General features: G+C 46.8%; 1 protein-coding gene across 1 annotated transcript in view; it reads right to left on the reverse strand.

Moving 5' to 3' along the window:
• The window catches only part of LOC137360257 (hexokinase-1-like), a 135,343-nt gene that overhangs the window by 102,087 nt on the left and 8,092 nt on the right, over positions 1-25,164 (reverse strand). The window contains exons 3-7 of the mRNA XM_068025759.1: positions 5,485-5,601; positions 5,211-5,306; positions 5,004-5,103; positions 4,630-4,819; positions 4,046-4,201 (exon numbers count right to left, since the gene is read on the reverse strand). Of these exons, the coding sequence (XP_067881860.1) occupies positions 4,046-4,201; positions 4,630-4,819; positions 5,004-5,103; positions 5,211-5,306; positions 5,485-5,601 (659 nt within the window). The remainder of the gene's footprint in view (positions 1-4,045; positions 4,202-4,629; positions 4,820-5,003; positions 5,104-5,210; positions 5,307-5,484; positions 5,602-25,164) is intronic.

The raw sequence follows: 25,164 nt of genomic DNA on the forward strand, positions 1-25,164 counted from the left end.
AGTGTGCGTCTGAGATGTGGGGTTCAGTGTGAGTCTGAGATGTGGGGTTCAGTGTGAGTCTGCGAAGTGGGGTTCAGTGTGAGTCTGAGATGTGGGGTTCAGTGTGATTCTAAGATTTGGGGTTCAGTGTGAGTCTGCGGTGTGGGGTCCGGTGTGAGTCTGAGATGTGGGGTTCAGTGTGATTCTAAGATGTGGGGTTCAGTGTGAGTCTGCGATGTGGGGTTCAGTGTGAGTCTGAGATGTGGAGTCCAGTGTGAGTCTGAGAAGTGGGGTTCAGTGTGAGTCTGAGATGTGGGGTCCAGTGTGAGTCTGAGATGTGAGGTCCATTGTGAGTCTGAGATGTGGGGTCCAGTGTGAGTCTGCGAGGTGGGTTTCAGTGTGAGTCTGAGATGTGGGGTTCAGTGTGATTCTAAGATGTGGGGTTCAGTGTGCGTCTGAGATGTGGGGTTCAGGGGGAGTCTGAGATGTGGGGTCCAGTGTGAGTCTGAGATGTGGGGTCCAGTGTGAGTCTGAGATGTGGGGTTCATTGTGAGTCTGAGATGTGGGGTCCAGTGTGAGTCTGAGATGTGGGGTTCAGTGTGAGTCTGAGATGTGGGGTCCAGTGTGAGTCTGAGATGTGGGGTCCAGTGTGAGTCTGAGATGTGGGGTTCAGTGTGATTCTAAGATGTGGGGTTCAGTGTGAGTCTGAGATGTGGGGTCCAGTGTGATTCTAAGATGTGGGGTCCAGTGTGATTCGAAGATGTGGGGTTCAGTGTGAGTCTGAGATGTGGGGTCCAGTGTGAGTCTGAGATGTGGGGTCCAGTGTGATTCTAAGATGTGGGGTTCAGTGTGAGTCTGAGATGTGGGGTCCAGTGTGATTCTGAGATGTGGGGTCCAGTGTGAGTCTGAGCTGTGGGGTCCAGTGTGAGTCTGAGATATGGGGTTCAGTGTGAGTCTGAGATGTGGGGTTCAGTGTGAGTCTGAGATGTGGGGTCCAGTGTGAGTCTGAGATGTGGGGTCCAGTGTGAGTCTGAGCTGTGGGGTCCAGTGTGATTTTGAGACGTGTGGTCCAGTGTGATTCTGAGACGTGGGATCCAGTGTGAGTCTGAGATGTGGGGTCCAGTGTGATTCTGAGATGTGAGGTCCAGTGTGAGTCTGAGATGTGGAGTCCTGTGTGAGTCTGAGATGTGGGGTCCAGTGTGATTCTGAGATGTGGGGTCCAGTGTGATTCTGAGACGTGGGGTCCAGTGTGAGTCTGAGACGTGGGGTTCAGTGTCAGTCTGAGATGTGGGGTTCAGTGTGATTCTGAGATGTGGGGTCCAGTGTGAGTCTGAGATGTGGAGTCCTGTGTGAGTCTGAGATGTGGGGTCCAGTGTGAGTCTGAGATGTGGGGTCCAGTGTGATTCTGAGATGTGAGGTCCAGTGTGAGTCTGAGATGTGGAGTCCTGTGTGAGTCTGAGATGTGGGGTCCAGTGTGATTCTGAGATGTGGGGTCCAGTGTGATTCTGAGACGTGGGGTCCAGTGTGAGTCTGAGACGTGGGGTTCAGTGTCAGTCTGAGATGTGGGGTTCAGTGTGATTCTGAGATGTGGGGTCCAGTGTGAGTCTGAGATGTGGAGTCCTGTGTGAGTCTGAGATGTGGGGTCCAGTGTGAGTCTGAGATGTGGGGTCCAGTGCGAATCTGAGATGTGGGGTCCAGTGTGAGTCTGAGATGTGGGATCCAGTGTGATTCTGAGATGTGGAGTCCTGTGTGAGTCTGAGATGTGGGGTCCAGTGTGATTCTGAGACGTGGGGTCCAGTGTGAGTCTGAGACGTGGGTTTCAGTGTCAGTCTGAGATGTGGGGTTCAGTGTGAGTCTGAAACGTGGGGTTTAGTGTGAGTCTGAGATGTGGGGTTCAGTGTGCGTCTGAGATGTGGGGTTCAGTGTGAGTCTGCGATGTGGGGTTCAATGTGAGTCTGAGATGTCGGGTCCAGTGTGAGTCTGAGATGTGGGGTTCAGTGTGATTCTAAGATGTGGGGTTCAGTGTGAGTCTGCGATGTGGGGTTCAGTGTGAGTCTGAGATGTGGGGTCCAGTGTGCGTCTGAGATGTGGGGTTCAGTGTGATTCTAAGATGTGGGGTTCAGTGTGAGTCTGCGATGTGGGGTCCGGTGTGAGTCTGAGATGTGGGGTTCATTGTGATTCTAAGATGTGGGGTTCAGTGTGAGTCTGCAATGTGGGGTTCAGTGTGAGCCTGAGATGTGGGGTCCAGTGTGCGTCTGAGATGTGGGGTTCAGTGTGAGTCTGAGATGTGGGGTCCAGTGTGAGTCTGAGATGTGGGGTCCAGTGTGAGTCTGAGATGTCGGGTCCAGTGTGAGTCTGAGATGTGGGGTTCAGTGTGATTCTAAGATGTGGGGGTCAGTGTGAGTCTGCGATGTGGGGTCCAGTGTGAGTCTGAGATGTGGGGTCCAGTGTGAGTCTGAGATGTGGGGTTCAGTGTGATTCAAAGAAGTGGGGTCCAGTGTGAGTCTGAGATGTGGGTTCCAGTGTGAGTCTGAGATGTGGGGTTCAGTGTGATTTGAAGATGTGGGGTTCAGTGTGAGTCTGAGACGTGGGGTTTAGTGTGAGTCTGAGATGTGAGGTTCAGTGTGAGTCTGAGATGTGGGCTCCCTTGTGAGTCTGAGATGTGGGGTTCAGTGTGCGTCTCAGATGTGGGGTTCAGTGTGAGTCTGAGATGTGGGGTTCAGTGTGCGTCTGAGATGTGGGGTTCAGTGTAAGTCTGAGATGTGGGGTTCAGTGTTAGTCTGCGAAGTGGGGTTCAGTGTGAGTCTGAGATGTGGGGTTCAGTGTGAGTCTGCGATGTGGGGTCCGGTGTGAGTCTGAGATGTGGGGTTCAGTGTGATTCTAAGATGTGGGGTTCAGTGTGAGTCTGCGATGTGGGGTTCAGTGTGAGTCTGAGATGTGGGGTCCAGTGTGCGTCTGAAATGTGGGGTTCAGTGTGAGTCTGCGATGTGGGGTCCAGTGTGAGTCTGAGATGTCGGGTCCAGTGTGAGTCTGAGATGTGGGGTTCAGTGTGATTCTAAGATGTGGGGTTCAGTGTGAGTCTGCGATGTGGGGTCCAGTGTGAGTCTGAGATGTGGGGTTCAGTGTGATTCCAAAGAAGTGGGGTACAGTGTGAGTCTGAGATGTGGGGTTCAGTGTGATTCTAAGATGTGGGGTTCAGTGTGAGTCTGCGAGGTGGGGTTCATTGTGAGTCTGAGAGGTGGGGTCCAGTGTGAGTCTGCGATGTGGGGTTCAGTGTGAGTCTGAGATGTGGGGTTCAGTGTGAGTCTGAGATGTGGGGTTCAGTGTGAGTCTGCGATGTGCGGTTCAGTGTGAGTCTGAAATGTGGGGTTCAGTGTGAGTCTGAGATGTGGGGTTCAGTGTGAGTCTGAGATGTGGAGTCCCGTGTGTGTCTGAGATGTGGGGTTCAGTGTGAGTCTAAGATGTGGGGTTCATTGTGAGTCTGAGAGGTGGGGTTCAGTGTGATTCTAAGATGTGGGGTTCAGTGTGAGTCTGCGAGGTGGGGTTCATTGTGAGTCTGAGAGGTGGGGTCCAGTGTGAGTCTGCGATGTGGGGTTCAGTGTGAGTCTGAGATGTGGGGTTCAGTGTGAGTCTGCGATGTGCGGTTCAGTGTGAGTCTGAAATGTGGGGTTCAGTGTGACTCTGAGATGTGGGGTTCAGTGTGAGTCTGAGATGTGGGGTCCCGTGTGTTTCTGAGATGTGGGGTTCAGTGTGAGTCTAAGATGTGGCGTTCATTGTGAGTCTGAGAGGTGGGGTTCAGTGTGAGTCTGAGATGTGGGGTTCAGTGTGAGTCTGAGATGTGGGGTTCAGTGTGAGTCTAAGATGTGGGGTTCAGTGTGAGTCTGCGATGTGGGGTTCAGTGTGAGTCCAAGATGTGGGGTTCAGTGTGAGTCTGAGATGTGGGGTTCAGTGTGATTCTGAGATGTGGGGTTCCGTGTGAGTCCGAGATGTGGGGTTCCGTGTGATTCTGTGATGTGGGGTTCAGTGTGACTTGGAGATGTGGGGTTCCGTGTGATTACTTTCCTACCTTTCAATCTGCGACAGGAACTTGGTTTTGATTACATCTCGATCCCTCAGCCGATGGGCTGTGATTCTCGGGAAGATCAGTCCTTTCTCATTGAGGTGTAGCAGGATATTTTGAACAATCTCACCCAGGTACATCCCACTGATCATCTTCTCATAGCTACAGAGAGAGCACATGACAGGGTGAAACAGGTGAGACAGCCACTCTGAAACAGGTACAGCAGGAAACAGAGGTAGTGTCATTGGGAGCAGCAGTGGGAAGCCCAGGGAGGAGCAGGGAGTGGGGACAGGGATTGTGCACAGAGTAGACGTGGGATTTGCAGGAAATGTCGACGTAGATAGGCAGGGGCGTAATGAGGGTTTGGGGGCAATGATTGAACGAGCAGCATTTTGGAGCATGTCTGTTAAAGCCAATATTGAATGTACTCTCTGATGTGAGCAAGAGTGTGAGCACCAGATCGGGCAGAGAGTTACATGGACAGTGGGAGGAGATTGAACGGGTGTGTTGAGTCAATTCGAGTGTATAGTGTACAGAGGACTATTACAAGCCCCATTTCCAGGGGATGTGATTGTAGATTCAATCCTTACATCTGTTTTCCTGGGTGCAGAGAATGTTGATCCACTAATTTGTCAAATTCAGTCACAAACTCAGCGAACTGATTCCTCTCACCCTCTCCGAATGCTCCCCATTCCATATTGATACACATTTCTCCATCATCACCTTCCAATTTCTCAATGTTCTTCATCTGCTCCATGTAACATGCATTGGTGCCAGTTCCTGTAGATAAACCAGGACAAGCACACAGTGAAGAGTCCCATCCAATATCACCCAGCACCCACAGCCCTGCATCTTCCAATGCCCATGGCCCCAAATCTCCCACGGCCCAGCATACATGACCCTTGACCAATCACTATTAAACATCCCTCCCCACACTCTGGGACATATTCCAATGAACACTCACCAACAATGAGACCAACTTCACACTTCGGGTCTTCATACGCACATGACATCATTGTTCCAACAGTATCATTTACAATGGCAACTACTTCCAGGTCAAACTCCTGCAAGGCACACCCGTTACCCGGGAAACACATCAGTGAATTACCCTAGAAACAGGTCGGTCAGTCTGGGTCTGTCACACAGCAGCACCTGGGCTGAAAGTCATTACCTTTCTGCGTTGAATGGCCTCCCGCAGGAGCTGTACTATATCCTCTCCTACACAGCCTGAAGCATTAAATCCCTTGGTCCATTTCAACAGGATCCCCTGGAGAGCAGAAGAGCCCTGATTAATGAAACTCTGATCTCCAATGGGATGTTTAACACCCCAGTCAGTTAATGCTGCTCAATGTAAAACACAGAATATAAACTGCTGCTTGCTGGATTGTGCTGAGGGTGGATCGAGAGAGAAATGAGACAGACACATGGGATGGCCGAGCTCTCACCTGATCCAGGGCAGTCTGATTGCAGGGGAAAGAGAAGGTGAATCCCAGAGGAAGGCGTTCCGTGATTTTCAGATTTGATAGGAATCTCACAATACAGTCCACAATGTGATCAAAGAGCTGCAAAAGAGCAGATGTTAGAGCCTGTTCTAGAACCAGCACTGGGGGAAGTATCAGACAAAGTGAATCACCTCAGCTGGGAGCTGGGAGATCTCTGCCCCGAGTGACAATCAGATTGCAAATAACCCTGGTTCAAAACAGCAACCAGAGAGACAAATGCAGCCCTCCCCCTCCCCCTAGCTCACCTTCACATTGTGAGCCTCTGCCATCACATCCTGTCACCAGGCCACTGTACCCTACCCTGCCCTTAGTCCTCCCATAGACAAGTGTGAGGTGGTGCACTTTGATAGGAAGAAGATGGCCACATACTGCTTGGATAATCAAAGTCTGAATGGTTTAGAGGAGCAAAGGGATCTAGGGGTACAGATACACAAATTACTAAAAGGGCATAAAAAATAATACAAGCACTGGGGGTCATTTCGAGAGGAATCGTGTTGAAAAGCAGGGAAATTGTGTTAAATAGTTTTGAACCTTGACTGACCACCCTGTTTCCGGGGTAACTGACCGCCCTGTTTCCGGGGTAACTGACCGCCCTGTTTCCGGGTAACTGACCGCCCTGTTTCCGGGGTAAGAGATACCCCCACCCCCACCTCACTTGCTTATAACCTGTGACTTTTCTAATACTTGCTAGTTCTGAAGAAGGGTCACTGACCCGAAACGTTAACTCTGCTTCTCTTTTCACAGATGCTGCCAGACCTGCTGAGTGATTCCAGCATTTCTTGTTTTTATTTCAGATTTCCAGCATCAGCAGTATTTTGCTTTTATTTTACTGTTTCCGGGGTAACTGACCGCCCCGTTTCCAGGGTAACTGCCCGCCCTGTTTCCAGGGTAATGGACCGCCCATTTCCAAGGTAACGGACCGCCCTGTTTCCGGGGTAACTGACCGCCCTGTTTCCAGGGTAACTGATCACCCTGTTTCCAGGGTAATGGACCGCCCATTTCCAAGGTAACGGACCGCCCTGTTTCCGGGGTAACTGACCAATGCGTTGCCCTGGCAATGGGTGTGTTTTGCAGGAATACTCTGTACAGTTCTGCTCTCCATATATATGAAAACATTAGCAAAGCGCTGGAGGTGGTGAAAAAAGATTTACAAGGACAACACCAGAAGTGAGAGGTTATATCGATGAGGAAAGATCAGCTAGATTCTTTTCTGTAGAAAAGAGAAGGCTGAGGGGTGACCAGGAAGTGGTCTTTAAATTAGGAAGACATTCGATAGGCTGATGTTGAGAAAATGTTTCCACTTGTGAGGAATCCAGAACTGGGGCAATAAATAGAAATACATCTAACAGGGAATTCAGGAGAAATGTCTTTCCCCAGAGAGTGGTGAGAATGTGGAACTCACTATCACAGAGTGGTTGAGGTGAATATTATAGATACATTTAAACACATGAGGGAGAAAGGAATAGGATATGTTAATGGTGTGAGATGAGATAAGGTGGGAGGTCGGCGCAGGCTTAGGGGGCCGAATGGCCTGTTCCTGTGCTGTACTGTTCTTTGTTCTTTTGAGGTTTGTCTGGAGTATAAACACTGCTATAGATCTGTCAGTCCAAATGGCCTGTTCCTGAGCTGTAAACTCAATGTCATTTCAACCCCATCCTCACTAACATTTGATGGAGCCCTTCTGATGTCTACGTGTCCAGAACACATACATGTAAGAAAGGACATAAAGAACATAACAAATAGGAACTGGAGTAGGACAGTCAATAAGTTCATAACTCATTATCTATCTCAACTCCACCTTCCCACACTACCCCCATCTCCCTTAATTCCCTTAGTACTAAAGAAGGAAGGAGTATCACATTCGAGAGAAGCAGATTAAGAAGGACTACAAGGAATACAAAGACAGGTTTAGAATGCATGTATGTAAATGCACAAAGTGTGGTAAATAAGGTTGGTGAGCTACAAGCACAGATATACATGTGGGAATCTGATGTAGCTGCAATAATGGAAAAGTGGCTGAAAAATGGTGAAGATTGGGTACTTAATATTGAAGAATATAAAGTGTTCAGAAAAGATAGGGAAAGAAACGAAGGGAGGTGAGGTGGCAGTACTGATTAGGGAAGATATTGTAGAGTTGAAAAGGGAGGATGTCCTGGAGGGGCAAAGACAGAATCCATTTGTTTCGAGTTGAGAAGCAAAAAGGTGATGATCGCACGACTGGGGATATTCTATCGGCCTCCAAATTCAGAGAGAGAGCTAGAACAAAGAACAAAGAACAAAGATAATTACAGCACAGGAACAGGCCCTTCGGCCCTCCAAGCCTGCGCCGATCCAGATCCTCTCTCTAAACATGTCGCCTATTTTCTAAGGTTCTGTATCTCTTTTCTTCCTGCCCATTCATGTATCTGTCTAGATACATCTTAAAAGACTCCATCGTGCCCGCATCTACCACCTCCGCTGGCAATGCGTTCCAGGTGCCCACCACCCTCTGCGTAAAGAACTTTCCACGCATATCCCCCCTAAACTTTTCCCCTTTCACTTTGAACTCGTGTCCTCTAGTAATTGAAACCCCCACTCTGGGAAAAAGCCTCTTGCTATCCACCCTGTCTATACCTCTCATGATTTTGTACACCTCAATCAGGTCCCCCCTCAACCTCCGTCTTTCTAATGAAAATAATCCTAATCTGCTCAACCTCTCTTCATAGCTAGCGCCCTCCATACCAGGCAACATCCTGGTGAACCTCCTCTGCACCCTCTCCAAAGCATCCACATCCTTTTGATAATGTGGCGACCAGAACTGTACGCAGCTGGAGAAGAATATCTGCAGGAAAATCACAGAGATGGTCAAGAACGAGAGTGGTGATATTGGGAGACTTTAATTAATCAAATATCGATTGGAATAAAGATTAAGGAGAGGAGGAAATTCTGAAATGTGTTCAGGAGAACTTCCTTGACCAGTATGTTCTTGGTCCAACTAGGAAGGAGACATTGCTGGTCAGGTGCTGGGGAATGAGGTGGACCAAGTGTCTGTGGGGAGCACTTGCGTAAGAGTGATCAACATATCGTACAGTTTAGATTTGTAATGGAGAAGATTAAGGAACAATCTAAAGTGGAACGTCTAAAGTGGAAGGGGGGGTTGGGGGAATCTATCCAGGGTTAAATGGAACCCAAGAGTGAGGATGAACTGTAACATGGAACAATGGGTGGTCTTTGAGGAGGAGATATTTCAGGTACAGGCTAGGTACATTCCAACAAGGGAACCAAAACCAGGGCTCCTTGGATGACGAGGGAGAATATGATGAAACACAAAAAAGGGTGTTTGATGCATGTCAGATGAATTCTTCAACAAGGACTGGGACAAATACAATAAGCTGAGGAAATGTGACGAGGAAAATAAGATTGGCAAAGAGAGAATATGAGAATTTAATGGCAGTTAACATAAAAGGGAATCCAAAAATCTGCCAGCATGTAAATAGTAAGCAGGTAGTAAGAGGCGGGTTGGGGGCGAGTAGGGAGAACGAGGGTGATATATGCTGAGAGGCGCAGGGCAAGGCTCGAATATTTGAGTACTTTGAATCAGTGTTTACTAAAGAAGAGGATGCTGACAAAGTAACAATCGAAGTGGAGATGGTAGAGGTAATGGATGGAGTGAAAACTGAGAGGCAGAACATCCTGGAAAGGCTGGCTATGCTTAGAGTGGATAAATCTCCTGGTCCGGGTGGCGATATTCCAGTTTGCTAAAGGAAGTGGGATTTGAGATAGTGGAAGGGCTTGTCATAATCTTCCAATCTTCACAAGAAACTTGGGAGGAGGTAGAGAATTGGAGAGTGGGAAATGTGACACCCTTATTCAAGAAAGGGTATAAGGACAGTGCTAGCAACTACAGGCTGGTCAGTTTAACATCAGTGTGCGTAAGGATTTAGAAATAATAATCAGGGAAATAAATCAACAGGCACTTGGAGAGGGTTGGGTTAATTAGGGAGTGCCTTGTAAAAGAGAGATTTGTAAAAGGCAGAACGTACTTGACTAATCTAATTGAGTTTTTTGATGGAGTAACTGAGAAGGTTTATGAAGGGAATGTGGTGGAAGTTGTCTATATGGATTTTAAGAAAACATTTTACAAAATGCCACCTAAAAGGATGGTTAACAAAAGTGAGGCTCATGGAATAGGAGGGACAGTGTCAGCTTGCATAAAAAGGTGGCTTAAGTACAGAAAACAGCGAGTCATGGCAAATAATTGTTTTTCAGACTGGATGATGGTAGACTGATAGTGGTGTTCCCTGACGGTCAGTGCTAGAACCACTGTTTTTGTTTTGTGATGAAAAATGACTTGGATATTGGAATACAGAGTAAAAGTTCAAATTTGCCGATTATACCAAACTTGGAGATGTGGCAGACAGTGATGATGTCAATCAACTACAACAGGATATAGATAGGCTAGCAGAATGGGCAGACAGGTGACAGATGGAATTTAATACTGAGAATTGTGAGGTGATGCATTTTGGCAGAAGGAATAGGGAGAGGCAATATATACTTAATGACACAGTTCTAAAGAGTGTACAGGAACAAAGGAACCTGGGGGTGCATGTGCCTAGCTATTTGAAGGTGGCAGGACATGTTGAGAGAGTAATTATCAAAGCGTTTTGCATCTTGGGCTTCATAAATAGAAACATTGATTACAAAAGCAGGGAAGTTCTGCTGAACCTTTGTAAAGCTCTATTTGGGCCCCAACTGGAGTATTGTGTCCAGTTCTGGTCACCACACTTTAGGAAGGATGTGAGGGTCCTTGAGAGGGTGCAGAGGAGATTTACTAGAATGGTTCCAGGGATGGGGGATTTTAGTTACAAGGTTAGGTTGGAAGAGCTGGGATTGTTCTCCTTCGAACACAGGAGATTGAGGGGAGATTTAATAAAGGTGTACTAGATTATGACAGATTTAGATAAGGTAGACAAGGAAGAACTGTTCCCATTAACTGATGGAACAAGCACTAGAGAATATAGATTAAACGTTTTGACCAATAGGTGCAGGGTTGCTGTGAGGAAGAATGTTTTTTACACAGCAGGTGATAATGGATGTGGAGATGATGAATGATTTCATCAGTAAATTGGATGGGCACTTGAGGGAAATAAAGTTACAGAGCTACAGAGATAAAGGCAGGAATTGGGACTGACTGGATTGCTCTACGGAGAGCCAGAATGGACTTAATGGGCTGAATGGCCTCCTTCTGTACTATTATGAGTCTATGACTATGACTCTATGATAATAGAAGCTGGAGAACAGAAAGAATCTGTAAAGGGTTGTAGATAGGTTAATAGAGTGGACAGCAAAGTGGCAGAAGGAGAATAAAGTGGGGAAATGCATGGAACAGAAGAATGGGATGTTTTTTAACTGGTGAGAAACTATGAAATGTTGATATTCAGAGGGACCTTGGTGTGCTTGTTCAAGAAACACAGAAAGTAAGGTACGGCAAGCAATTAGGAAAGCAAATGGTTTGTTGGCCTTTCTTGCAAGGGGTTTGGAGTACAAGGGTAAAGAAATCTTCTTACAATTGTTCCAGGGCTTGGGTGTGACCACACCGGGAGTATTCTTTGCAGTTTTAAGGATATACTTGCCCTCGAGGCAGTTCACTAGATTGATTCCTGGGATGAGATGGCTATCCTATGAGGAGAGATTGAGTAGAATTGTCCTATATTTTCTGGAGTTTAGAAGAATAAGAGGCTTATCTATTGAAACATGTGAGATTCTGAGAGGGATTGACAGGGTAGATGCTGACAGGCTGTTTCCCCTGACTGGATGATCATAGAGTCACTAACTGCACAGAAAGCAGCCAATGAGTGGTAATGACCTGGAACTCACTGCCTATGAGGTTGTTGCAAGTGGAGATGATGAATGATTTCAAAAGGAAATTGGATGGGTAATTGAGGGAAATAAACTTGTAGGAACAGAACTGGGGAATGGGACTGATTGGATTGCTCCAAAGAGAGCTGGCATGGACTCGATGGACTGATTGGCCTCCATCTGTGTCATATGACTCTATGGCCCTACTATTGGCATCATTAAAATCTGCAATTTTACTGTCCTATTGTTTCTGCACTTTTCAGCAATCTGCCTACATATTTTCTCTTCTCTCTTCCTCTGACTGGGGATCTATAGTACACTTCCTGCACTGTGATTGCCCTTTTTTTCTTCCCTAGTTCAACCCATATGGCCTCATTTGATAAGCCTTCTAGTATATCATCCCTCCTTTCAGCTGCAATTATTTCTGGTGAACCAATGTTACAACCTCTCCTCCTTTTGTCAGTACAGCTGAGCCACCCCCATGGACAGTGCTGTGTACTTGGCACTGACTATAATCCCCAGAGGAACCATCGCCCTCACCAGTATTAACATATCAGTTAGGGAGTGAGATGCACTCCGAGGACTCCTGCAATGGCTGCCTGGTCCTCCTTGTCTTTCTGATAGTCACACATTCCATCTCGACCTGCACACCTTTAAACTGCAGGGTGACCACCTCAGAAATATACATTCCATGAATCACTCAGCCTTGCTGATGCACTGCAGTAACACCAGCTGCTGCTCAAGCTCGAAAAGCCAGAGCTCGAGCTCCTGCAACGATGAAACTTCCTACATATGTGATTGCCCAGGACATGAGAAGCATCCTGGAACTCCGACATACAACAGCATGTGCATTTGATGGGACTGAGGTGCCCTGCCAGACCTCTATTTATTAGACCACTATCTAAATTCCCAATCCATGCATGTGATCCTAGTTCAACCCACATTCAAGGAGTCAGATCCCACACTAACCCATACTCCCTGAGTGGAATTCCAGTCCAAACCATTCCAAGAATGGGATCCCAGTACCAACTCTTAGTCCTTGAATGTGATCCCAGTCCAACTGGCAATCCATGAGTGGAATCCCAGTACCAACCCATTGTCGATGATAAGTGGGATCCTAGTCCAAATCAGAGTGCATTCATGGGATCCCAATCCAACCCATAGTCCAGGAGTCAGATTCTTGTCCAACCCACTGAGATCTTGGCTGACACTCCAGCACAGGACTGACAGAGTGCTGCATGGTCAGAGGTGCTGCTTTTTGGATGAGATGTTGAACTAAGGACATGTCTGCCTTCTCAGGTGGACATAAAAGATCCCACAACCTATTCAAATAGTCGGGGAATTCATTCTGGTACAAAAGCAAAATACTGCAGATGCTGGAAATCTGAAATACACGGAAAATATTGGAAATACACAGCAGGTCTGGCAGCATCTGTGGAGAGAGAAACAGAGTTAACATTTCAGATCAGTGACCTGTGTTCTGATAAAATATCATTGACCTGAAACATTAACTCACTCTCTCTCCACAGATGCTGCCAGACCTGCTGAGTATTTCCAGTGTTTTCTGTTTTAAGTTCTCCCGATTGTCCTGGTTGGTATTTATACCTCAAACATCAGTAAAACAAATGATTATCTGCTCATTATCATATTGATGTTAATAGCAAATTGGCTGCTGCATTTCCTACAACAGTGACGATGTTTTAAACATCCTTCACCTGCTGTCTGGGTCTTGGGGACAGCATGAGGCCATGAAAGGCACGATATAAATTTCCTTCTTTTCTTTCTTAGTGTGCTATGGGTAAAATTCCAGTCCATCCCACATTCCCTGTGTGAGATCCCAGTTCACCCACAGTCCCTTTGCAAGATTCCAGTCAAACCCACATTCCCTGTGTGAGATCCGAGTCCACCCACATTCCCCGTGTGAGATCCGAGTTCACCCACATTCCCTGTGTGAGATCCGAGTTCACCCACATTCCCTGTGTGAGATCCGAGTTCACCCACATTCCCTGTGTGAGATCCTAGTTCACCCACAGTCCCTTTGCAAGATTCCAGTCAAACCCACATTCCCTGTGTGAGATCCCAGTCCATTCCACAATCCACGTGTGAGACTCCAGTCCATCCCACATTCCCTGTGTGAGATCCCAGTCCATTCCACAATCCACGTGTGAGATTCCAGTCCATCCCACAGTCCCTGTGTGAGATCCCAGTCCATCCCACATTCCCTGTGTGAGATCCCAGTCCATCCCACATTCCCTGTGTGAGATCCCAGTCCATCCCACATTCCCTGTGTGAGATCCCAGTCCATCCCACATTCCCTGTGTGAGATTCCAGTCCATTCCACATTCACTGTGTGAGATCCCAGTCCATTCCACATTCCCTGTGTGAGATCCCAGTACATCCCACATTCCATGTGTGAGATCCCTGTCCATCCCACATTCCCTGTGTGAAATTCCAGTCCATTCCACATTCCCTGTGTGTGATTCCAGTCCATCCCACAGTCCCTGTGTGAGATTCCAGTCCATCCCACATTCCCTGTGTGAGATCCCAGTCCATCCCACATTCGCTGTGTGAGATCCCAGTCTATCCCACATTCCCTGTGTGAAATCCTATTCCATCCCACATTCGCTGTGTGAGATCCCAGTCCATCCCACATTCCCTGTGTGAGATTCCAGTCCATCCCACATTCCCTGTGTGAGATCCCAGTCCATCCCACATTCCCTGTGTGAGATCCCAGTCCATCCCACATTCGCTGTGTGAGATCCCAGTCTATCCCACATTCCCTGTGTGAAATCCTATTCCATCCCACAGTCTACAAGTGAGATCCCTGTCCATCCCACATTCCCTGTGTGAGATCCCAGACCATCCCACATTCCCTGTGTGAGATCCCAGTCCATCCCACATTCCCTGTGTGAGGTCCCAGTCCATCCCACATTGCCTGTGTGAGATCCCAGTCCATCCGACATTTTCTGTGTGATATCCCAGTCCATCCCACATTCCCTGTGTGAGATTCCAGTCCATCCCACATTCCCTGTGTGAGATCCCAGACCATCCCACATTCCCTGTGTGAGATCCCAGTCCATCCCACATTGCCTGTGTGAGATCCCAGTCCATCCGACATTTTCTGTGTGATATCCCAGTCCATCCCACATTCCCTGTGTGAGATTCCAGTCTATCCCACATCCACTGTGTGAGATTCCAGTCCATCCCACATTCCCTGTGTGAGATCCCAGTCCATCCCACATTCCCTGTGTGAGGTCCCAGTCCATCCCACATTGCCTGTGTGAGATCCCAGTCCATCCGACATTTTCTGTGTGATATCCTATTCCATCCCACATTCCCTGTGTGAGATCCCAGTCCATTCCACAGTCCCTGTGTGAAATTCCAGTCCATCCCACATTCCCTGTGTGAGATCCCAGTCCATCCGACATTTTCTGTGTGATATCCCAGTCCATCCCACATTCCCTGTGTGAGATCCCAGTCCATTCCACAGTCCCTGTGTGAGATTCCAGTCCATCCCACAGTCCCTGTGTGAGATTCCAGTCCATCCCACATTCCCTGTGTGAGATCCCAGACCATCCCACATTCCCTGTGTGAGATCCCAGTCCATCCCACATTCCCTGTGTGAGGTCCCAGTCCATCCCACATTCCCTGTGTGAGATCCCAGTCCATTCCACAGTCCCTGTGTGAGATTCCAGTCCATCCCACATTCCCTGTGTGAGATCCCAGACCATCCCACATTCCCTGTGTGAGATCCCAGTCCATCCCACATTCCCTGTGTGAGGTCCCAGTCCATCCCACATTGCCTGTGTGAGATCCCAGTCCATCTGACATTTTCTGTGTGATATCCCAGTCCATCCCACATTCCCTGTGTGAGATTCCAGTCCATCCCACATCCACTGTGTGAGATTCCAGTCCATCCCACATTCCCTGTGTGAGATCCCAGTCCATCCCACATTCCCTGTGTGAGATTCCAGTCCATACTGCAATCCTGGCTCCGAGACCAGCCTATGATGTATTAAAACTGCTGGTTGAATAAGTTGATTCCTGTCGACTACAGTTAAAGAGTCATTGAGTCATTACAGCACAGACAGAGACCATTGAGTCCATGCTGGTTCTCTGTAGAGCAATCCAGTCAGTGCCATTCCTCTACTCTGTCCCTGTGGCCCTGCAAATTTAGTTGCCTCATTTGCCCATCCAAATTCCTTTGGAACATAGAAACATCGGAAATAGGAGCAGGAGGAGGCCATTCAGCCCCTCAAGCCTGCTCACCATTCGACTAGATCATGACTGATCTTCCACCTCAATGCCATTTTCCCGCACTATACCCTTGATATCTTTAATATCTAGAAATCTATCAATCTCTATCTTGAACATACTCAATGACTGAGCCTCCTCAGCTCTCTGGGGTAGTGAATTCCAAAGATTCACCACCCTCTGAGTGAAGAAATTCCTCCTCATCTCAGTCCTAAATGAGCTGCCCCTTATTCTGAGACTGTCCCCCCTGCTTCTCCACCCCCCTCCCCCAGCCTTCCTGCATCAACCTTGTCGAGCCCTGTAAGAAGTTTGCATGCCTCAATGAGATCATCTCTCATTCTTCGAAATTCTACAGAATAAAAGCCCAGTTTCCTCAGTCTCTCCTCATAAGACAATCCCGCCATCCCAGGGATTAGTCTGTTGAACCTTCGTTGCACTCCCTCTATGGCAAGTATATTCTTCCTTAGGTAAGGAAACCAAAACTGTCCACAATACTCCAGGTGTGGTCTCACCAAGGCTCTATACAATTGCAGCAAGACTTCTTTACTCCTATACTCAAATCTTCCTGCGAGAAAGGCCAACATACCATTTGCCTTCCTAATCACTTGCTGCAACTGCACGTTAGCTTTCAGTGACTCATTTCATTGACATCATTGATGGTCTCTGTTTCCACCACCTTTGTAGGCATCGGGTTCCAGGTCATTTCCACTCGCTGCAGAAGAAAGTTCTTCCTCACATTCCCACTTTATTTCTTGCCCAAAACCTTAAATCTGTGTCCCCTAGTTCTTGTACCATCAGCTAATGGGAACAGCTTTTCCTTGTCTACCTGATTTAAACCTGTCGTAATCTTGCACACCTCTATCAAATCTCCCCTCAATCTCCTTTGTTCCAAGGAGAGCAACCCCAGCATTTGATAAGGTCCCACTCGGGAGATTGGTTAAGAAGGATCCCCATGGGATCCAGGGCAATTTGGCAAATTGGATCCAAAATTGGCTGAATGGCAGGAGGCAGAGGATGATGGTCGAGGGTTGTTTTTGTGGGTAGAAGCCTGTGACCAGTGGTGTACCACAGGGATCGGTGCTGGGGCTCTTGCTGTTTGTAGTGTACATTGATGATTTAGACGTGAATATAGGAGGTATGATCAGTAAGTTCACAGATGACACAAAAATTGGTGGGGTCGTAAATAGTGAGGAGGAAAGCCTTAGATTACAGGATGATATAGATGGGCTGGTCAGATGGGCAGAGCGGTGGCAAAAGGAATTTAATCCTGAGAAGTGTGAGGTGATGCATTTTGGGAGGACTAACAAGGCAAGGGAATATAGAAACATAGAAAATAGGAGCAGGAGGAGGCCATTCGGCCCTTCGAGCATGCACCGCCATTCAATACGATCATGGCTGATCGTCCTAACTCAGTAACCTGTTCCCGCTTTCTCCCCGTATCCCTTGATTCCTTTAGCCCTAATAACTATATCTAACTTTCTTGAATATATTTAATGATTTGGCCTCAACTGCTTTCTGTGATGCTCGGACCCTGGGAAGTACAGAGGGTCAGAGGGACCTTGGTGTACTTGTCCATAGATCACTGAAGGCAGCAGCACAGGTAGATAAGGTGGTTAGGAAGGTATATGGGATACTTGCCTTTATTAGCCAAGGCACAGAATATAAGAGCAGGGAGGTTATGATGGAGCTGTATAAAACGCTAGTTAGGCCACAGCTGGAGTACTGTGTACAGTTCTGGTCACCACACTACAGGAAGGATGTGATTGCACTGGAGAGAGTGCAGAGGAGATTCACCAGGATGTTGCCTGGGCTGGAGTATTTCAGCTATGAAGAGAGGCTGAAAAGGCTAGTGTTGTTTTCCTTAGAGCAGAAAAGGCTGAGGGGGGACATGATTGAGGTAAACAAAATTATGAGGGGCATTGACAGGTTAGATAGGAAGAGACTTTTTCCCGTAGCGGAGGGGTCAATAACCAGGGGGCATAGATTTAAGGTAAGGGGCAGGAGGTTTAGAGGGGGTTTGAAGAATAGTTTTTTCACTGAAGGTGGTTGGAATCTGGAACACACTACCTGAAGAGGTGGTAGAGGCAGGAACCCTCACAACACTTAAGAAGTATTTAGATGAGCAATTGAAATGCGATAGAACACAAGGCTGCAGGCCAAGTGCTGGAAAATGGGATTAGAATAGTTAGGTGTTTGATGGCCGGCACAGACATGATGGGCCGAAGGGCCTGTTTCTGTGCTGTGTAACTCTATGACTCTATGACCAATCTAAACTTGTAGCTAAAATCCCACATTGTGGATCCATTCTGGTAAATCTCCTCTGCACCCTCTCAAGAACCCTCACATCCTTCCTAAAGTGTGGTGACCAGAACTGGACACAATACTCTAGTTGTGGCCTAAAGGTTCAACATAACTTCCCTGTTTTTGAACTCAATACCTCTGTTTATAAAGCCCAAGTTTCCATATACTTTACTAACCATGATGTCCTGCCACCTTCAAAGATCGATCCACATGCACCCCCAGGTTCCTCTGTTCCTGCACCCTCTTTAGAACTGTGCCATTAAGTATATATTGCCTTCCCCTAATCCTCCTGTTACAATGCATCATCTTACATTTCTCTATGAAATGCCATCTGCCACGTCTGCCCATTCTGCTAACCTGTCTATGTCGTATTGCAGTCGATACGTATCACCCTCACTGTTTGCCACTCCTCAGGTTTGGTATCATCGGCAAATTTATGTTATGTGATATTTTGTCAAATGCTTTCTTCAAATCCATACAGACAACATCCACTGCCATTCCTTCATCAAATTTGTCTGTTACTTCATCAAAAAAATCAATTACATTAGTCAAGCACGATCTGCCTGATACAAATCTGTGCTGCCGATCAATAACTAACTTGAACCTCTCCAAAGAACAGGACAGCACAGGAACAGGCCATTCGGCCCTCCAAGCCTGCGCCGATCGTGATGCCTGTCTAAACTAAAACCTTCTGCACTTCCAGCGTCCATATCCCTCTATTCCCATCCTATTCATGTATTTGTCAAGATGCCTCTTAAACGTCGCTATCGTACCTGCTTCCACCACCTCCCCCGGCAGCAAGTTCCAGGCACTCACCACCCTCTGTGTAAAGAACTTGCCTCGCACATCCCCTCTAAACTTTGCCCTTCGCACCTTAAACCTATGTCCTCTAGTAACTGACTCTTCCACCCTGGGAAAAAGCTTCTGACTATCCACTCTGTCCATGCCACTCATAACTTTGTAAACCTCGATCAGGTCGCCCCTCCACCTCCGTTGTTCCAGTGAAAACAATACGAGTTTATCCAACCTCTCCTCATAGCTAATGCCCTCCAGACCAGGCAACAACCTGGTAAATCTCTTCTGTACCCTCTCCAAAGCCACCACATCCTTCTGATAGTGTGGCGACCAGAATTGTACGCAATATTCCAAGTGGGGCCTAACTAAAGTTCTGTACAGCTGCAGCATGACGTGCCAATTTTTATACTCTGTGCCCAGACCGATGAAGGCAAGCATGCCGTATGCCTTCTTGACTACCTTATCCAACTGCGTTGCCACTTTCAGTGACCTGTGGACCTGTACGCCCAGATCTCTCTGCCTGTCAATACTCCTAAGGGTTCTGCCATTTACTGTACACTTCCCACCTGGATTAGACCTTCCAAAATGCATTACCTCACATTTGTCCGGATTAAACTCCATCTGCCATTTCTCCGCCCAATTCTCCAACCAATCTATATCCAGCTGTATCCTCTGACAATCCTCATCACTGTCCGCAACTCCACCAACCTCTGTGTCGTCCGCAAACTTAGTAATCAGACCAGCTACATTTTCCTCCAAATCATTTATATATACTACAAACAGCAAATGTCCCAGCACTGATCCCTGTGGAACACCACTAGTCACATCCCTCCATTCAGAAAAGCACCCTTCCACTGCTACCCTCTGTCTTCTATGACCGATCCAGTTCAGTTTCCATCTTGCCAGCTCACCTCTGATCCCGTGTGACTTCACCTTTTGTTCCAGTCTTCCATGAGGGACCTTGTCAAAGGCTTTACTGAAGTCCATATAGAAAACATCCACTGCCCTTCCCTCATCAATCATCTCCGTCACTTCCTCAAAAAATTCGATCAAGTTAGTGAGACACGACCTCCCCTTCACAAAACCATGCTGCCTCTCACTAATAAGTCCATTTGTTTCCAAATGGGAGTAAATCCTGTCCCGAAGAATCCAAGTGCCTGTTGATTTTTTTCCCTGATTCTTGTTTCTAAAACATTACCCATCACTGATGTTAAACTAACCAGCCTGTAGTTACTAGTAATGTCCTTATATAGGAACATACGAACATATGAATTAGGAGCAGGAGTAGGCCACTCGGCCCCTCGGGCCTGTTCCACCATTCAGTAAGTTCATGACTGAACTGATTACTCCACATTTCCACCTATCCCTGATCACCTTCCACCCCCCCTTGCTGGTCAAGAATCTATCTACTCCTGTCTGAAAAATATTCAAAGACTCTGCTTCCACCGCCTTTCGCGGAAGAGAATTCCAAAGACTCTGAGAGAAAAAATTTCTCCTCATCTCTGTCTTAAATGGGTGACCCCTTTTTTTTAAACACACTTGCACACTTTCTTAAATAAGGGTATCACAATCGCACTCTTTAATCCTTTGACATCTCCGCCATATCTAGGGAAGATTGGAAGTTCATGGTAAGTCCTTCCACTCGCTCCACCCCCACTTTCACTTCCTTTATGAACCTGGAATGCAAGCCATCTGGACCCGGTGACTTATCCACTCTAAGCATAGCCAGCCTTTCCAGTACATCCTGCCTCTCCATCCATTACCTTCACCATCTCTGCTTCTACCAATATTTTGTTGACATCTCCTTGCTTCGTAAACACTGATACAAAGTACTCACTAAGTATTCCAGCCTTGCCCTGCATCTCTCAGAATATATCACCCTCTTTGTCCCCAGTAGGCCCCACCTCACCTCTCACTACCCGCTTACTCTTTACATGCCAGTACAAAATTTTTGGATTCCCTTTAATGTTAACTCCCATTCTATTCTCATATTCTTTCTTTGCCAGTCTTATTTTCCTCTTCACTTCCCCTCTCAATTTATTGCATTTGACCTGATTCTCACTTGAAGAATTCACCTGACATGCATCTTTCATCCTCGTTTTTTGTTTCATTATATTCTGTCTCTCCCTCATCATTTATTTTATTTATTTTGAGATACAGCACTGAAACAGGCCCTTCGGTCCACCAAGTCTGTGCCGACCAACAACCACCCATTTTATACTTATGACACAACGATCACACTTACCCAAGTTTTTTAAAAATTTATTCACGGGATGTGGCGTCACTGGCCAGGCCAGCATTTATTGCCCATCCCGAATTGCCCTTGTGAAGGTGGTGGTGAGCTGCCTTCTTCAACTGCAATCCACGGGGTGTAGATACACCCACAGTGCTGTTAGGGAGGAGATTCCAGGATATTGACCCAGTGACAGTGAAGGAACGGCGATATAGTTCCTAGTCAGGATGGTGTGTGACTTGGAGGGGAACTTGCAGATGATGGTGTTCCCATGCATCTGCCCTTGTCCTCCTAGGTGGCAGAGGTCGCGGGTTTGGAAGGTGCTATCGAAGGAGCCTTGTGAGTTGCTGCAGTGCATCTTGTAGATGGTACACACTGCTGACACTGGGCGTCGGTGGTGAAGGGAGTAAATGATGAAAGTGGTGGATGGGGTACCAATCAAGCGGGCTGTTTTGTCCTGGATGGTGTTGAGCTTCTTGAGTGTTGTTGGAGCTGCACCCATCAAGGCAAGTGGACAGTATTCGATATAAAGACAGACAGTAAGAGTTTCTATAGATAATTAAAAAAGAAAAGAGTTAACAAAGTGAGCATTGGCCCTACAAAAAGTGAGTCTGGGGAATTAATAATGGATAATAAGGAGATGGCAGATGAATTGAACAGATATTTTGCATCGGTCTTCACCATTGAGGATACAAGTAACACCCCAGTATTAGCTGTGATCAGGAAATGGAAAAGAGGCAGGAATTCAAGAAAATTACAATCACCAGGGAAGTGGTTCTTCAACAAATTGTTGGAGCTGTGGGCTGACAAGTCTCCGGGTCCTGATGGATTTCATCCCAGGCTGTTCAAAGAAGTAGCTAGTGAGATAGTTCATGCGTTAGTTTTAATTTTCCAAAATTCCCGAGATTTGGGGAAGGTCTCATTCGATTGGAAAATAGCAAATGTAACTCCTTTCAGATAGAAAGCAGGAAACTACAGGCCAGTTAGCTTAACGTCTGTCAAAGGGAAAATGCTAGAAGCTATTATTAAAGACAGTATAGCAGGGTACTTAGAACAATTCAAGGTAATCAGGTAGAGTCAACATGGTTTTGTGAAAGGGAAATCATGTTTAACCAATTAATTGGAGTTCTTTAAGGGCGTTACATGTGCTGTGGATAAAGGGGACCCAGTGGTGTACTGTACTTAGATTTCCAGAAGGCATTTGATAAGGTGCCACATCAAAGGTTATTGCAGAAATCGGAGCACCCAGCGAAAACCCACGGTTTCCTCCCACAGTCAAAGACTTGCAGGTTGATAGGTAAATTGGCCATTGTAAATTGCCCCTAGTGTAGGTAGGTGGTGGGGATTATGGGATTACTGTAGGGTTAGTATAAAATGGGCAGTTCTTGGTCGGCACAGACTCAGTGGGCCGAAGGGCCTGTTTCAGTGCTGTATCTCTAAATAAAATAAATAAATAAAAATAAAAGCTCATGGTTTAGGGGGTAACATATTGGCATGGATAGAAGATTGGCTAGCTAACAGGAAACAGAGATAAATGGGTCATTTTCTGGTTTGCAAGATGTAACAAGTGGTGTGCCACAGGGATCTGTGCTGGGGCCTCGACTTTTAACAATTTATATAAATGACTTAGATGAAGGGACCGAAGGCATGATTGTTAAATTTGATGATGACACAAAGGTAGGAAAGTAACTTGTGAAGAGGACATAAGGAGGTTACAAAAGGATATAGGTAGGTTAAGTGAATGGGCAAAGACCTGGCAAATGGAGTATAATTTCAGAAAGTGTGAAATTGTCCACTTTGGCAGGAAGAATAAAAAAGAAGAATATTATCTAAATGGTGAGAGATTGCAAAGCTGAGAGATGTAGAGGGATTTGGGTGTCCTAGTGCATGAATCACAAATGGTTAGTATGCAGATACAGCATTAGGAAAGTTAACAGAATGTTATTGTTTATCGCGAGGGGAATTGAATACAAAAGTAGGGAGTTTATGCTTCAGCAATACAGGGCGTTGGTGAGACCCAATCTGGTGTACTGTGTACAGTAATCGTCTCCTTATTTAAGGAAGGATATAAATGCGTTGGAGGCAGTACAGAGAAGGTTTACTGGACTAATATCTAGAATGGGCAGGCTGTCTTATGAGGATAGATTGGACAGGCTAGGCTTGTATCCACTGGAATTTAGAAGAGTAGGAGGCGACTTAATTGAAACATATAAGATTCTGAGGCGTCTTGACAGGGTGGATGTGGCAGAATCTCGAACTTGGGGTCACTATTTAAAAATCAGGGGTCGTACATTTAAGACAGAGATGAGGAGAAATGTTTCTTTCAGAGAGTCATGAGTCTTTGGAATTCTCTTCCTCAAAAGGCAGTGGAAGCAGAGTCTTTGAATATTTTTAAGGCAGAGGTAGATAGATTCTTGATAAGTCAGGGGGTGAAAGGTTATCGTGGGTAGGTGGAAATGTTCAGCCATGAACATATTGAATGGTGGAGCAGGCTCGAAGGGCCGAGTGGCCTACTCCTGCTCCTTGTTTGTTTGTTCAAATGTCCATCACATTCCTGACTTGTGTATTGTAGATGATGGACAGACTTTGGGGAGTCAAGAGAGGAGTTACTCACCACAGAATTCCTCGTCTCTGACCTGCTCTTGTCGCCACTGGATTTATATGGCTAGTCCAGTTCAGTTTCTGGTCAATGGTAACCCCCGGGATGTTGATTGTGGGGGATTCAGTGATGGTAATGCCATTGAATGTCAAGGGAGATGGTTGGATTCTCTCTTCTTGGAGATGGTCATTGCCTGGCACTTGTTTGGGGCAAATGATACTTGCCATTTATTAGCCCAAGCCTGGATGTTGCCCAGGTATTGCTGCAAATGGACACGGACTGCTTCAGTATCTGAAGAAGTGCAAATGATGCTGAACATTATGCAATCATCAGAGAACATCCCCACCTCTGACCTAATGATTGAAGGAAGGTCATTGATGAAGCAGCTGAAGATGGTTGGACCCAGGACACGACCCTGAGAAACTCCTGCAGTGATGTCCTAGGACTGAAATGATTGACCTCCAACAACCACGACCATCTTCCTTTGTGCTAGGTTTGACTCCAGCCAGCGGAGAGTTTTCCCCTGATTCCCATTGTCTCCAGTTTTGCTAGTGCTCCTTGATGCCATACTCGGTCAAATGCTGCCTTGAGAGTGGTGGGTGCGTGGAATGCGCTGCCAGCGGTGGTAGTAGAAGCAGATACATTAGGGGCATTTAATCGACTCTTGGATAGGTACATGGATGATCGTAGAATGAAGGGTAGGTAGTTAGTTTGATCTTGGAGTAGGTTAAAGGTTCGGCACAACATCGTGGGCCGAAGGGCCTGCACTGTGCTGTACTGTTCTATGATGTCAAGGGCAGTCACACTCCCCTCACCTCTTGAGTTCAGCTCTTTTGTCCATGTTTGGACCAAGGCTGTAATGAGGTCAGGAGCTGAGTGGCCCTGGCGGAATCCAAACTGAGCATCACTGAGCAGGTTATTGCTGTGTAAGTGCTGCTTGATGGCACTGCTGATGACACCTTCCATCACTTTACTGATGATTGAGAGTAGGTTGATGGGGCAGTAATTGACTGGGCAGCATTTGTCCTGCTTTTTGTATGCAGGACATCCCTGGGCAATTTTCCACATTGTCGTGTAGATGCCAGTGTTGTAGCTGTACTGGAACAGCTTGGCTAGAGATGTGGCAAGTTCTGGAGCAGGTCTTCAGTACTATTGCCGGAATGTTGTCAGGGCTGATAGCCTTGACAGTATCCAGTGCCTTCAGTCATTTCTTGATATCACGTGAAGTGAATTGAATTGGCTGAAGACTGGCATCTGTGATGCTGGGGACTTCAGGAGGAGGCCGAGATGGATCAACTCTGCACTTCTGGCTGAAGATTGTTGCAAATGCTTCAGCCTTATCTTTCGCACTGATGTGCTGGACTCTCCCATCATTGAGGATGGGGATATTTGTGGAGCCTCCTCCTCCAGTTAGTTTTTAATTGTCCACCACCATTTATGACTGGATGTGGCAGGACTGCAGAGCTTAGATCTGATCCGTTGGTTATGGGATCGCTTAGCTCTGTCTATTGCATGCTGCTTACGCAGTTTGGCACGCAAGTAGTCCTGTGTTGTAGCTTCACCTGGTTGTCACCTCATTTTGAGGTTTGTCTGGTGCTGCTCC

This window comes from Heterodontus francisci, unplaced genomic scaffold, assembly GCF_036365525.1.
Source record: "Heterodontus francisci isolate sHetFra1 unplaced genomic scaffold, sHetFra1.hap1 HAP1_SCAFFOLD_592, whole genome shotgun sequence".
In the NCBI taxonomy this organism is placed as follows: Eukaryota; Metazoa; Chordata; class Chondrichthyes; order Heterodontiformes; family Heterodontidae; genus Heterodontus; species Heterodontus francisci.